Source organism: Dipodomys merriami, unplaced genomic scaffold (genome assembly GCF_024711535.1).
Source record: "Dipodomys merriami isolate MVZ:Mamm:240054 unplaced genomic scaffold, mDipMer1.0.p SCAF_2, whole genome shotgun sequence".
NCBI lineage: Eukaryota > Metazoa > Chordata > Mammalia > Rodentia > Heteromyidae > Dipodomys > Dipodomys merriami.
The window spans coordinates 122,294,855-122,307,251 of NW_027203381.1; the positions used below are offsets into that span (position 1 = coordinate 122,294,855).

The 12,397-nt window shown below is 66.6% G+C and overlaps 1 protein-coding gene across 2 annotated transcripts in view; it reads left to right on the forward strand.

Annotated features, from left to right (window-relative positions):
• The window catches only part of Col6a2 (collagen type VI alpha 2 chain), a 29,833-nt gene extending 19,703 nt beyond the window's left edge, over window positions 1–10,130 (forward strand). Inside the window, exons 19-28 of one of the 2 annotated variants that reach the window (XM_070030876.1) lie at window positions 1,367–1,417; window positions 1,788–1,823; window positions 2,265–2,327; window positions 3,077–3,139; window positions 3,245–3,280; window positions 3,464–3,509; window positions 4,130–4,282; window positions 4,389–4,841; window positions 4,931–4,969; window positions 7,382–7,765. In XM_070030876.1, coding sequence (XP_069886977.1) covers window positions 1,367–1,417; window positions 1,788–1,823; window positions 2,265–2,327; window positions 3,077–3,139; window positions 3,245–3,280; window positions 3,464–3,509; window positions 4,130–4,282; window positions 4,389–4,841; window positions 4,931–4,969; window positions 7,382–7,677 — 1,236 coding nt within the window. In that variant the 3' untranslated portion in view covers window positions 7,678–7,765. Of the gene's footprint in view, window positions 1–1,366; window positions 1,418–1,787; window positions 1,824–2,264; window positions 2,328–3,076; window positions 3,140–3,244; window positions 3,281–3,463; window positions 3,510–4,129; window positions 4,283–4,388; window positions 4,842–4,930; window positions 4,970–7,381; window positions 7,766–9,204 lie in introns of those variants that run through there. The other variant, XM_070030875.1, reaches the window with a different exon arrangement.
• The last annotated feature ends 2,267 nt before the right edge of the window (window positions 10,131–12,397 follow it).

Consider the following 12,397-nt stretch of genomic DNA (forward strand, 5'->3'; position numbering starts at 1 on the left):
GACCCCACAGCCCCGCCTCCCCCTCCCAGCTGACCCCACAGCCCCACCTCCCCCTCCCAGCTGACCCCACAGCCCCGCCTCCCAGCTGACCCCACCTCCCCCTCCCAGCTGACCCCACAGCCCCACCTCCCAGCTGACCCCACAGCCCCACCTCCCAGCTGACCCCACAGCCCCGCCTCCCCCTCCCAGCTGACCCCACAGCCCCGCCTCCCCCTCCCAGCTGACCCCACAGCCCCGCCTCCCAGCTGACCCCACAGCCCCACCTCCCCCTCCCAGCTGACCCCACAGCCCCACCTCCCCCTCCCAGCTGACCCCACAGCCCCACCTCCCCCTCCCAGCTGACCCCACAGCCCCACCTCCCCCTCCCAGCTGACCCCACAGCCCCACCTCCCAGCTGACCCCACAGCCCCGCCTCCCAGCTGACCCCACAGCCCCGCCTCCCAGCTGACCCCACAGCCCCGCCTCCCCCTCCCAGCTGACCCCACAGCCCCGCCTCCCCCTCCCAGCTGACCCCACAGCCCCACCTCCCAGCTGACCCCACAGCCCCGCCTCCCAGCTGACCCCACAGCCCCGCCTCCCAGCTGACCCCACAGCCCCGCCTCCCCCTCCCAGCTGACCCCACAGCCCCGCCTCCCCCTCCCAGCTGACCCCACAGCCCCACCTCCCCCTCCCAGCTGACCCCACAGCCCCACCTCCCCCTCCCAGCTGACCCCACAGCCCCGCCTCCCCCTCCCAGCTGACCCCACAGCCCCGCCTCCCAGCTGACCCCACAGCCCCGCCTCCCCCTCCCAGCTGACCCCACAGCCCCGCCTCCCCCTCCCAGCTGACCCCACAGCCCCGCCTTCCAGCTGACCCCACAGCCCCACCTCCCCCTCCCAGCTGACCCCACAGCCCCACCTCCCAGCTGAACCCACAGCCCCGCCTCCCAGCTGACCCCACAGCCCCACCTCCCAGCTGACCCCACAGCCCCACCTCCCCCTCCCAGCTGACTCCACAGCCCCGCCTTCCAGCTGACCCCACAGCCCCACCTCCCCCTCCCAGCTGACCCCACAGCCCCGCCTCCCAGCTGACCCCACAGCCCCGCCTCCCAGCTGACCCCACAGCCCCGCCTCCCCCTCCCAGCTGACCCACAGCCCCGCCTCCCCCTCCCAGCTGACCCCACAGCCCCGCCTCCCAGCTGACCCCACAGCCCCACCTCCCAGCTGACCCCACAGCCCCGCCTCCCAGCTGACCCACAGCCCCATCTCCCAGCTGACCCCACAGCCCTGCCTTGGCCAGCGCCACCTGCCCCTGCCCCAGTCCACATGGGGCATCACCCCCACCTCCAACTTCCTTTCTCCCCAACTGACTCAGCTGTCTCTTCCAGGGAGACCCAGGCAGGCCTGGATTCAGCTACCCAGGACCCCGGGGGACACCTGTGAGTTGAATGGTGGTGTGAGATGGGGTCTTGCTTGGGGGAAGATGGGGCTGGGGGTCCCTGAGCCTTGGCGGTCTCCCAGGCCGCCTTTATGGAGCTTGGAGGGCAATGCAAAGCCAGGTCCAGCTCATGCCAGAAGGCCAGAGGGGCAGCCAGTCACGGGCTCCTCCCTGCCCTGGGGACGGGAGGGGGCTCAGGAGGGGGACACGGGCTCCTCCCTGCCTGGGGACGGGGGGCTCGGGAGGGGGGACACGTGGCCCTGGTCGGCGTTGGCCTGAGCTCCTGCGCAGATCCACTCTGGGATGATCGGAGCTGGGGCAGATGTCACAGTCTGTGGCAGGCAACTCACAGGACTTTGCCCACTTCGCAGGGAGAGAAAGGAGAAGCCGGCCCCCAAGGCCCCGAGGTACGCGGCCCCCCCTTGGGTAGAGGGTCTCCCACGCGGCCCACGGTGGTCAGGACAGCATGTGCCATCTTAGGAGCCACATCCCTGCCCCTGGCCGCCCCACAGGCCCTGCTGGGCACTGAAAGGGGGCTGCAGACACATCTGTGCCCCTGGCTGCCCCACAGGCCCTGCTGGGCGCTGAGAGGGGGCTGCAGACACATCTGTGCCCCTGGCCGCCCCACAGGCCCTGCTGGGCGCTGAGAGGGGGCTGCAGACACATCTGTGCCCCTTTGTAAACACAAGTGGGGATTCCGGGAAAATCCAAGTTTGTGCTGCTCTTGGCTGCTCCTCAGCAGGACGCATGCCGGATGCTGCTGGACCTCTGGGGGCCGTGCAGGGTGGACTGGGAATGGGCAGACGCCTCTGCATGGCCCAGGGCTAACGGGGTGCCCCGTGTCACAGGGAGGCCGAGGAGACTTTGGCCTGAAAGGAGCACCTGGACGGAAAGGAGAGAAGGGAGAGCCCGTAAGTGTGCTCATCGCCCGGCCACCCAGGGCCACTGGCAGAACAGCCGGGGAGGGCCTGTGGCTGAGGCGGCTGGCTGGCCATCTGAGATCCCGCTGGAGGACATCAGCCCCCCTGTGTGGCCAGGTTCAGGGCTCCTCTCCTCCCTCATCCCTGGGCTATGCCACGCTGTAACCAGCATCCGCCAACAGGCGCTCAGCGGCATGGCTAGGCTCATGTCTGTGTCCTAGCATGGACCAGATGTCTAACAGGTAACTGAGCAAGTGTGAGACAGAGCGCGGAGGGACAGACAGGGTGGATGGGTGGACAGGTAGGGTGAGCACAGACGGAGAATACGGGTGAGCAAGTGGTGGCAATTGGATAGGTGTGGAAATAGAGAAGGGAGGGAGGGGAAAGGGGGGAAGGGGAAGCAGAGAGTGCGAAGCGGATGGATGGGTGTCTGGACAGGTGGCAGGCAGATGGACAGATGGGTGTGGGCGAGGTGTGGGGGGTGGGCGATGGCTATGGACAGCCATGGGTCTGCAGGAGCCATCTCAGCGGCCATCTCTGCGGCCACTGTGGCCGCCGTGGACCTTGCTGTCCAGCAGGCCAGGCTCTGACCGTGCAGCAGCTCAGGACACGCAGACTAGATGTTGGGGGGCTCAGTCAGGCGTCACCCGCCCTCCCTGCCCCCAGGGGAGGCGGGGCCGGGCCCTCGGGGCGGGGTCTTGCCCAGGCCCTCCTCCGAGCCCCGGGCCTGTCCTTCCTAGGCGGACCCCGGGCCCCCTGGTGAGCCAGGACCCCGCGGACCACAGGGCGTGCCAGGACCTGAGGTAGGCCGTCTCCATGCCTTCACCCCTCACTTGGCCCTGCGGTCCCGTGTTCGCGGGTGTGTGCACCGGCCTGCGGCCTCACCGCTCACGTGTCCCCTCCTCTAGGGTGAGCCCGGACCCCCCGGAGACCCCGGCCTCACGGTAGGTACCACGTGGCGCAGGGGCGGTGCCGTCAGAAGCCACCTCTTCCTCCCACACCCACGGCGGTGAAAGGGGGCATCTGGCAGGGGTGAGGCTGAGAGGCCAGGGGGACCGCGGTGCCTCCACCTGCAGCTCCGCTAGACACGGGTGCTGAGCCCTGAGACGCACCTGGCACTGTTGCAGGAGTGTGACGTCATGACCTACGTGCGGGAGACGTGCGGGTGCTGTGGTGAGTCACCCAGCGTCTCTGCGGGAGCCCCGCGGCCCCTGACCCTGCCCCTCCCGCCCAGACTGCAAGACACTGGGGCCCACGGCCTGCCCCAGCGCCCACTGCCCCCTGACCCTGCCCCTCCCGCCCAGACTGCGAGACGCTGGGGCCCACGGCCTGCCCCAGCGCCCACTGCCCCCTGACCCTGCCCCTCCCGCCCAGACTGCGAGAAGCTGGGGCCCACGGCCTGCCCCAGCGCCTGCTGCCCCTGACCCTGCCCCTCCCGCCCCAGACTGCGAGAAGCTGGGGCCCACGGCCTGCCCCAGCGCCCGCTGCCCCCTGACCCTGACCCTCCCGCCCAGACTGCAGGACGCTGGGGCCCACGGCCTGCCCCAGTGCCTGCTGCCCCCTGACTCTGCCCCTCCCGCCCAGACTGCGAGAAGCTGGGGCCCACGGCCTGCCCCAGCGCCCGCTGCCCCCTGACCCTGCCCCTCCCGCCCAGACTGCGAGAAGCTGGGGCCCACGGCCTGCCCCAGCGCCCGCTGCCCCTGCCCCTGCCCCTCCCGCCCAGACTGCGAGAAGCTGGGGCCCACGGCCTGCCCCAGTGCCCGCTGCCCCCTGACTCTGCCCCTCCCTCCCAGACTGCGAGAAGCGCTGTGGAGCCCTGGACGTGGTCTTCGTCATCGACAGCTCGGAGAGCATCGGCTACACCAACTTCACCCTGGAGAAGAACTTTGTCATCAATGTGGTCAACAGGCTGGGCGCCATCGCCAAGGACCCCAAGTCAGAGACAGGTCAGCGGGGGGCGGCCACGGCCCATCCGGAGACGTGGGGGCTTGGGAGGATGGCCGCGGTGGGCGCCGGGCGCCGGGCCGCGCCCTCACGCTGGGCCCACCACAGGGACGCGTGTGGGCGTGGTGCAGTACAGCCACGAGGGCACCTTCGAGGCCATCCAGCTGGACGACGAGCGCATCGACTCCCTGTCCAGCTTCAAGGAGGCCGTGAAGAACCTGGAGTGGATCGCCGGCGGGACCTGGACGCCGTCCGCCCTCAAGTTCGCCTACAACCAGCTCATCAAGGAAAGCCGGCGCAAGAAGACCCGCGTGTTCGCGGTGGTCATCACGGACGGCCGCCACGACCCGCGGGATGATGAGCTCAGCCTGAGGGCCCTGTGCGACCGCGACGTGACGGTGACGGCCATCGGCATCGGGGACATGTTCCACGAGAGGCACGAGAGCGAGAGCTTGCACTCCATCGCCTGCGACAGGCCGCAGCAGGTGCGGAACATGACGCTCTTCTCCGACCTCGTGGCCGAGAAGTTCATTGACGACATGGAGGATGTGCTCTGCCCGGGTGAGTGCCGGGGGCCGGACGGGGCGCCCACCCCCGGCGGGTCTGCCCGGAGGACAGGGAAGAAGCTCACCGTCTTTCCTGTCTTCCAGATCCTCAGATCGTGTGTCCAGAGCTTCCCTGCCAAACAGGTAACGCGGGTGTCCCGGAGGCCCGCCTCGGCCTCGCAGGGCAGCAGCCTCCCTCTCCAGGCTGCAGGCCGGGGCTCAGGCAGTGCGGGGCCGAGGGCATGCCTGGGAGAGGCATCTCCTGAGCGAGACTTGCCGTGGGGCCCAGGAGCGGGCAGGAGCGGGCAGGGCAGAGAGGCTCCGGGGCGCCGGGTAACTGCCGAGCCTGCGCCTAGCCCTGTCGAAGGAGGTGCTTGGCTCTCCGCTGATGACCTCGAAGGCGATTCAGCCCCAAAGGAGCCCTGTCCACAGGCCTTGAGGTCGCCCCCACAGGCCAGGGCACAGACCGCGCCAGGGCCAGACAGCTCCCGCCGTCCCTGCCAGCTCCTGGTCTCTGGGGAGGAAATCCTGCTGGAATGGTTAATGTAAAACGTGTCCCCAAACCCATCAGCTCCCTTCCCTGGCTCCTAGCCTGCCAGCAGCATTTGTGGCCCACAGGCTGGGAGGGTGGCACAGAGCGGCCGGGCCAAGGGAGCTCAGGTCTGCAGCCGTCCGGCAGTGTCGCTGGGGCCTGGCAGGCTGGGGCAGCCGTCCGGCAGTGTCGCTGGGGCCTGGCAGGCTGGGGCAGCCGTCCGGCAGTGTCGCTGGGGCCTGGCAGGCTCGGGCAGCCGTCCTCAGCCCTGCTCCCCGCAGCCCCTCCCACCAGGCCGGCGTCCAGCCCCTCAGCCCCTCCTGCCACGTGGGTACCGGGAATGTGCACAGGCCTGAGCCCCCGAGGGAAGGCCCCAAGTGACCCTGGAGTGCAGATCCTCACATTGTTCAGCCAGAACATTCCAGGGAAGTGTCTGTTGTAGTTGTGCCTGGCCGGGGCTGCCAGCCCTCAACTCCACCAAAGGGGAGGGGACACCACGGCCACCGACGGCCGCCAGCCAGGCCCCAGGGGAGCAGGGCCTTCGGTGGATGAAGGCCTCTGTACAACATACTGTACCCTCCCTCAGAGCCACGGGCCCGCGCTCACACAGGCCGGGCCCACAGGCGTGTCTGGGGCTCACACGGGCCCACAGGCATGTCTGGGGCTCACACAGGCCCACGGGCGTGTCTGGGGCTGTCTCCACACGGGCCGGGCCCACAGGCATGTTGGGGCTCACACAGGCCCACAGGCGTGTCTGGGGCTCACACAGGCCCACAGGCGTGTCTGGGGCTGTCTCCACACCGGCCGGGCCCACAGGTGTGTCTGGGGCTCACACGGGCCCACAGGCGTTTTCTCCTGGGGACTGGGAGCTCCGTGGTGGGGTGCTGGGCCTTGGCGCGTACGTCTCCACCTGTTCTGTAGCCGACGTGCGAGTGGTCGAGACGGAGGGTGCAGAGTGGGCTGGCGTCCCGGGCCGGGTGGCAGGGGCTCGCTGAGGAGCTGGCTGTGTTCAGAGGGCTGTTGGTTGCAGCTGCTGAGGTCTGTGTCTGGCTTGTCCCGGGCAGTGCTGCTGTCCAGGTGAAGTGTCCTCCAGGACTGGGCTGGGCAGTCCTACCAGAGCAGGGGGAGGACCCCAGGCTGCCTCTGCTGACCCTGCCCTCCGCCTCCCGCCTCGCCCCTTTCCGCTGAGCCTAGCCACGCGCACCCTCCTCCGTGGCCAAGAGACGTCTCAAGGAAGGTTAGCATGGCAGCCAGGCGCCAGCCGCGACGCGAGGTTAGAAGGTGCCGGTACCGTGTCCTGGGTGGCCATCCTTGTCAACGTTTCCGGTTCAAACGTGGTCCCACGAGCCTTCAAAGGGCTCTAGGTTTGCTAATTACTTCTTCGTGACCAGAGACAATAGAGCAAGTCTGACCAAGACGCTTTTGGAGTCAGGCCTTCCCCAGCCGCCTGGGACCAGACAGAGAAGGGGGCAGAGACGTGGAGATAAAAAAGATGAGATGTAGTGAGAGAAAGGCAAAGACCATGACAAAGAGGAACAGAGACTTGGGAAAAGGGAGAGGACACACGGAAAGGGGGAGAGGGGTGTTCCCGAGTGTTTGCTTCTGGGACACCCTCCGGCCGGCTGGAGAGGCAGCAGATCACATCTCTGAAGGTTGAAAACAATGGTTCTGTGGGCTTCCCCTGGGGGCTTTCATTTGCCGGCTTTTCCTGGGAATGTGGCCCTGAACTGGCAGAGTGTTTGTGTCTGCTCCCTCCTCTGTGGGGCTTGGGTGGAGCCGCTCTGTGCCGGTCCCCTGCAGGTCAGGGCTCTCTCCTCGGTAGCGCTGCTTCCTGAGGCTTTTCCACTTCTGCCCACCTCCTGTCTGGGCCAGGTGCCCCATCTCCTCCGCCCACCTGCCTCCTAGGGGCTACTCACCACCCCTCACCGCCGTCCTAACTCTGCTCCCCGCAGAAAGGCCCGAGGAGGGCTGAGGCCCCTTGCACACCAAGGCCCTCAAAGCCTTCTCTGGGCCCTCCCTTGCAGATGGACCGAGGCCTGGGAGCGAGCCCTGGGTCACCTTCCTCCGAACGGAAGAGGGTCCAGAACGCACCTTCCCCAGGACCATCCCCCTGATCCGGCAGTTGCTCAATGCCACGGAGTTCACGCAGCACCCAGCCACCTACTCCCATCTGGTGGCTGTGATGGTTTACACGGCGGAGCGGGCCAAGTTTGCCACGGGGGTGGCGCGGCAGGACTGGACACAGCTGTTCATTGACACCTTTAAGCTGGTGCACAGAGACATCACGGGTGACCCTGAGGCAGCACCGGCGCTCTGCTGAGCCCCGGCCGTCCGGCAGTCAGCTGACCCCTCCCCTGCAGTCTGCTTCTTAGGCCCAGGACAACAGGCATCCACTCCCCGTCTGGGGCCAGAAGCGTGTTTAGGGCGGTGCTGTCTTCCCTGGGCGCAGGGCTCCTCCGGCTTCTGTCTGGAAGTGCAGCTGTCCTGGGGTGGGCAGCATTCCACTCCTTCTCATGGCCTCTCTTGTGTCTCACCCTCCCTCTCATTCAAGCAAGCGTTGAGCTTAAGGCCGGGGTGCTCACATCGCAAGCTCCTTCTTTGGCCCCTACCACCGCCTCCGCGGGGGTCTGTGGGGAGGGCATGGCCATCATGAGCTGACCGCGTCCCCAGGCCAGGACGCCCATGTGGGGAAGGACTGCGCGCTCAGTCGGGGAGGCCTCCCCTGCCACTTCAAGGGGAGCCTCAGAGAGGCTGGTGGGCGCTGACCCATGTGCGGGGTCACCAGGCACTGTGGGAAAGTAACAGGCTATGGTAGCCTTCCTGGGACCCAGCGCGCTGACACACACCGCATCTGAGCCTGCGTCATTCCTGTTAGGCCCAGTCACCAACACTGCGGGCCGGTGGCCCCTCACCGGGCATCTGTGAGCCCACTGCCCAGCCTCCCCTTACCCGCGAGCACCACAGGGCAGAACTCGGGCTGCCTGAGCCGAGCTGTCAGGACACCCTGGGCCAGGTCCCGGGGCAAAGCTGCTGCCTCCCAGCAAGCTCAGCTGCAGGAGGACGGCTGAGGCCCCGGCGGCCTGCGCCAGGGCAGGTCCATATTCCTAGGAGGCCAAACCCCCACCACCTCAGGGCAGCAGAGCCAGACTTCCTACGGGAGGAAATGCAGGGAGAAGGGCCCCTCCCAAGCAGGGGACACAGAGCCCAGAGTGCCCCGCGCCTCTGCTGCTGCCCTTCCTCTGGTCTTCCACGGCTGCTAGGAAACTCCCCAGGGCCAGCCACCCCCCTGCACGTCCGTCTCGGTGTCTGTGGTGACAGCCATGAGCATGTCTGTCCGTCCAGGGGGGGACGTCCAGCACTGCCTTCAGCAAGCTCTCGGGGGTGTTCTGCACCAAAATAAGCTGTGGTGAGGTAGACTCCATCTGCCCGCAGACCCTCACTGCCTGGTCCGAGGTGTTAAACGCGTGTATGAGAGCTGACATCCACAAGGGGGGCCTGGCCACCGGCGGGTGGGGAGCTGGCCTGGCAAGCGTGCTGGGCACCAGCAGGCGGGCCTGCATCGGGGCCTCTGGTGGTGTGTGTCTGTCTGTGACGGACGCCCCCAGGGCTCCCGTCCATGGGTTTTACAGCACAGAGGTGTGCGCGATGGAGTCAAGGGTTTGTGGGGATCAGCCCATTCCCGGCTCCCTCCCACCGGAGGGGCCTGAGGTGTGGGTAGGTCCTACCCTGCGGTCTCTGACACAGGCCGGTGAGGGTCCCCTGGGAGGCCCGGTGTCCACGGGGGGGTGCGCAAGGACGGCGTCTGCCCCCACCCGCCGGCCCGCACCCACGCACGTCTCCCCCGCAGAGCTGTCGGTGGCCCAGTGTGCGCAGCGGCCGGTGGACGTGGTCTTCCTGCTGGACGGCTCAGAGCGGCTGGGCGAGCGGAACTTCCACAAGGCGCTGGGCTTTGTGGAGGAGGTGGCGCGGCGCCTGCCACTGGCTCAGGGGGACGCGGACCCCCTGCGTGCCCGCCTGGCGCTGCTGCAGTTCGGGGGTCCCCGCGAGCAGCGCGTGGTTTTCCCGCTGAGCTCCGACCCCGCGGCCATCCGCGAGGCGCTGGGCAGCGCCACCTACCTCAACTCCTTCTCGCACGTGGGCGCGGGCGTGGTGGGGGCCATCAACGACGTGGCCGGGCGCGCCCGCGGCGCCCGGCGCCTGGCCGAGCTCAACTTCGTCTTCCTCACCGACGGCGTCACCGGCAACCACAGCCTGGACGAGGCCGTGCACTCCATGCGCAAGCAGAACGTGGTACCCACCGTGGTGGCCGTGGGCGGCGATGTGGACATGGACGTGCTCACCAAGATCGCCCTGGGGGACAGGGCGGCCATCTTCCGGGAGAAGGACTTCGACAGCCTGGTGCAGCCCGGCTTCTTCGACAGGTTCATCCGCTGGATCTGTTAGCGGCCGGCCCCCTCCCTGGTGCTCAGGGGCACACTGGGCCTCCAGGCGGAGGAGGACCCTGCGCCCCAGACCCTGACCCCTGTGGCTTTCTGACGTGCCCCTGCCCTCCATCTTGCCCACACCTGAGCTCGAGCCCGTGAGCTGCAGCGGCCCCCCAGGACCCGCTTTCCCCGTCCCTGTCTCTGCTACCCAGCTCCAGACCCCTCCCTCACCCCGCAGCACCTCCCACGGCCTTCCGCCAGCCCTCCCTGGGCCCTGGTACACCCTGCTCCCACCCTGAGCTCAAAGAGCCCATGTCATACACTGTGCCCAATAAAGGCTCTGAACCCATCCCCTGGTGTCCCTACCCCCCGCCTGCCTCTCACCTCTTGGGCCTCTTGGAGGACGCTCAGGCCACTGACACACCACTGGCCAGGACTGGCTGCCCAGCCTCCTCACGGACGCCTGGCTGGTCAGCCCTGAGCTAAACACACTCTTGTCTTCAGTTCTTCCGCTGTCCCCAGGGCCGGCAGGGCACCCTCCACCTCTCCGGTGGCTTGCATGGACCTCCATCCCGTGGAGGACAGAAGATGGTGGGTGGACAGGACAGATTGTGACCAGACATTTATTCATTTATTATGCGGTCGGGGGATTTTGTTCTCTTGGGCTGCTGGGCCTTTCTCACCCTCAGGAGGCTCCCCATGGGATTATCGGCTCCTGGGGTAGGTAATCTCCTTGTCGGAGATGCACAGGTCTGTGCATAGCCTAACGTCCTGGGCTGGGCTGCAGTTCACAGCTAGAGGCTTGCCCACGAGGTCCTGCCCGGTGTCCCAACACAACTCCGGAGGCCTGGTGTCCAGGGATGGCCCAGGCATGGGCGGAGCCAGGGCCCTCTGCTGGCAGGGGCCAGCCCGGCCTTAGACCTCACGGCTCCAGGTGTCTGGCCACAGAGCTCTTCGTGGGCTTCATGGTACTCTGTGTTGGTTGGCATCCAAAGTCCTCATTCTATTGTTTTCAAGACAGTGGGTAACTTTCTGTTGAGGTTCTTAGCAGATGACATTAAGTGAAAGTTTTCCTTAACCAGTATTTTCAGCTGTTGTGAACTCTTTAGGCTCCAGGGATTTATAAGGAATCACAAGTCCCACTGGATCAGTAAAGATGTATCCATCCCTTGCAGAGGCTCGGCCCTGAGGCAGGGGCGCCTGTGCCTGGTACAGTGTCAGGCTGTGTAACCACGGTCGCTGATTCTACAACCAAAACTCTGCCATCCCATCTGTACCCGCCAGTCCCGTTAGAAGCGAGATGCGTTTGACGCCTTGACCCCAGCCTCCCTGCCTTTCCTCTCCAGACCAGATCCTCCTCCTCTCCCAGACGCACCGTTTCTTCCAGTCCTCTGATAACTTCACTCCAGGGGACAGCCGGGCTGGGTCACCCTGCAGACTCCGCTCTGCTCTTTTCCTCAACTGCCCGGGCAGGGCCGGGCCCACAGCCCCCCTCTGAGCACAGGTGCCAGCTCCTGAGACCCGGAGGCTCAGGTGCGTCACAAAGGACAGCACACGTCCCCAGGGGCCGAGGGCCTGACCCACAGCCAGCCCTGGCGGTCTCACCAGTGACCCCCCCACGACCGCACGCAGCACCCATGCCCGCACTGTGGGAGGGCCAGCCTGGGAGCCTCATCCCCCCTGACCCCCGCATGAGTGCCAGCTCACCAGAGCACGGGCACACCGACAGAGGCTCGGCTGGTGGCCCTGGAGGAGCATGGCCTTGTCCACCTGGGGCAGCTCCTCCTGCCTCATCCGCTCAGGGCAGGAGCGGAGGCCGGAGCACCAAGGCTAAGAGCTGCCCGCCGCAGCAGCGCCCCGGGAGGCACGCCAGCAGGGCAGCGGCTCGCCCTGGCTAGCAGCTCGCGGAGCCTGTGCCCTCACAGGTACAATGGACACCCTCAGGGCCGGCAGGGCAGGGCTGTCCTGGGCCTCACCGGCCAGCCCCATGCGGCTTCAGCTGCCACGCAGGCCGCTCGCGGGCCGGCTCATGGGGCGCGTTGTCCACGTGGCCGGCGTGGGGCCTTGTGTTCTGATGGACAGCCCACACCCGGCCGGCCACACACCATGGACGTGGTTCTCACCACTGCGCACAAGTGATGCTATCTCTCCAGAAACAAGGGAACTCGATTTTCTGATCAGCAAAATCTGTCCCAGAGATACTTAAGTTTTCTGCTTTGCTCAAGAATGTCGGGTTGAACGTGTGGCTCTGCTGGCAGTGAGGGTAAAGCGTCAGCGACAGATAGCGAGTTCAAGTCCCATCTCATCTCCCACAGGGGCAAAAAAGAAGAATGCACCCCAAAATCATTTTCCCTTTTTGAGGGGGAGAGCTGGTGGTGGGGCCTGGCCTCAAGGCCACAGCTTCTCACTTGGTTTTTTTGCTCAAAGCTGGTGTTATGCTGCTTGAGTCACATCTCTACCTCTGGCTTTTATTCTCCTGGTTAATTGGAGATGAGAGTTTCAGACTTTGGCTCTGAACAGCTATCCTCAGATCTCAGCCTCCTGAGTTGCTAAGATTATAGATGTGAGCCACCGGCATCTGACTCAAATCACGTTTTTAGTGTCCTGTGTTGTCCC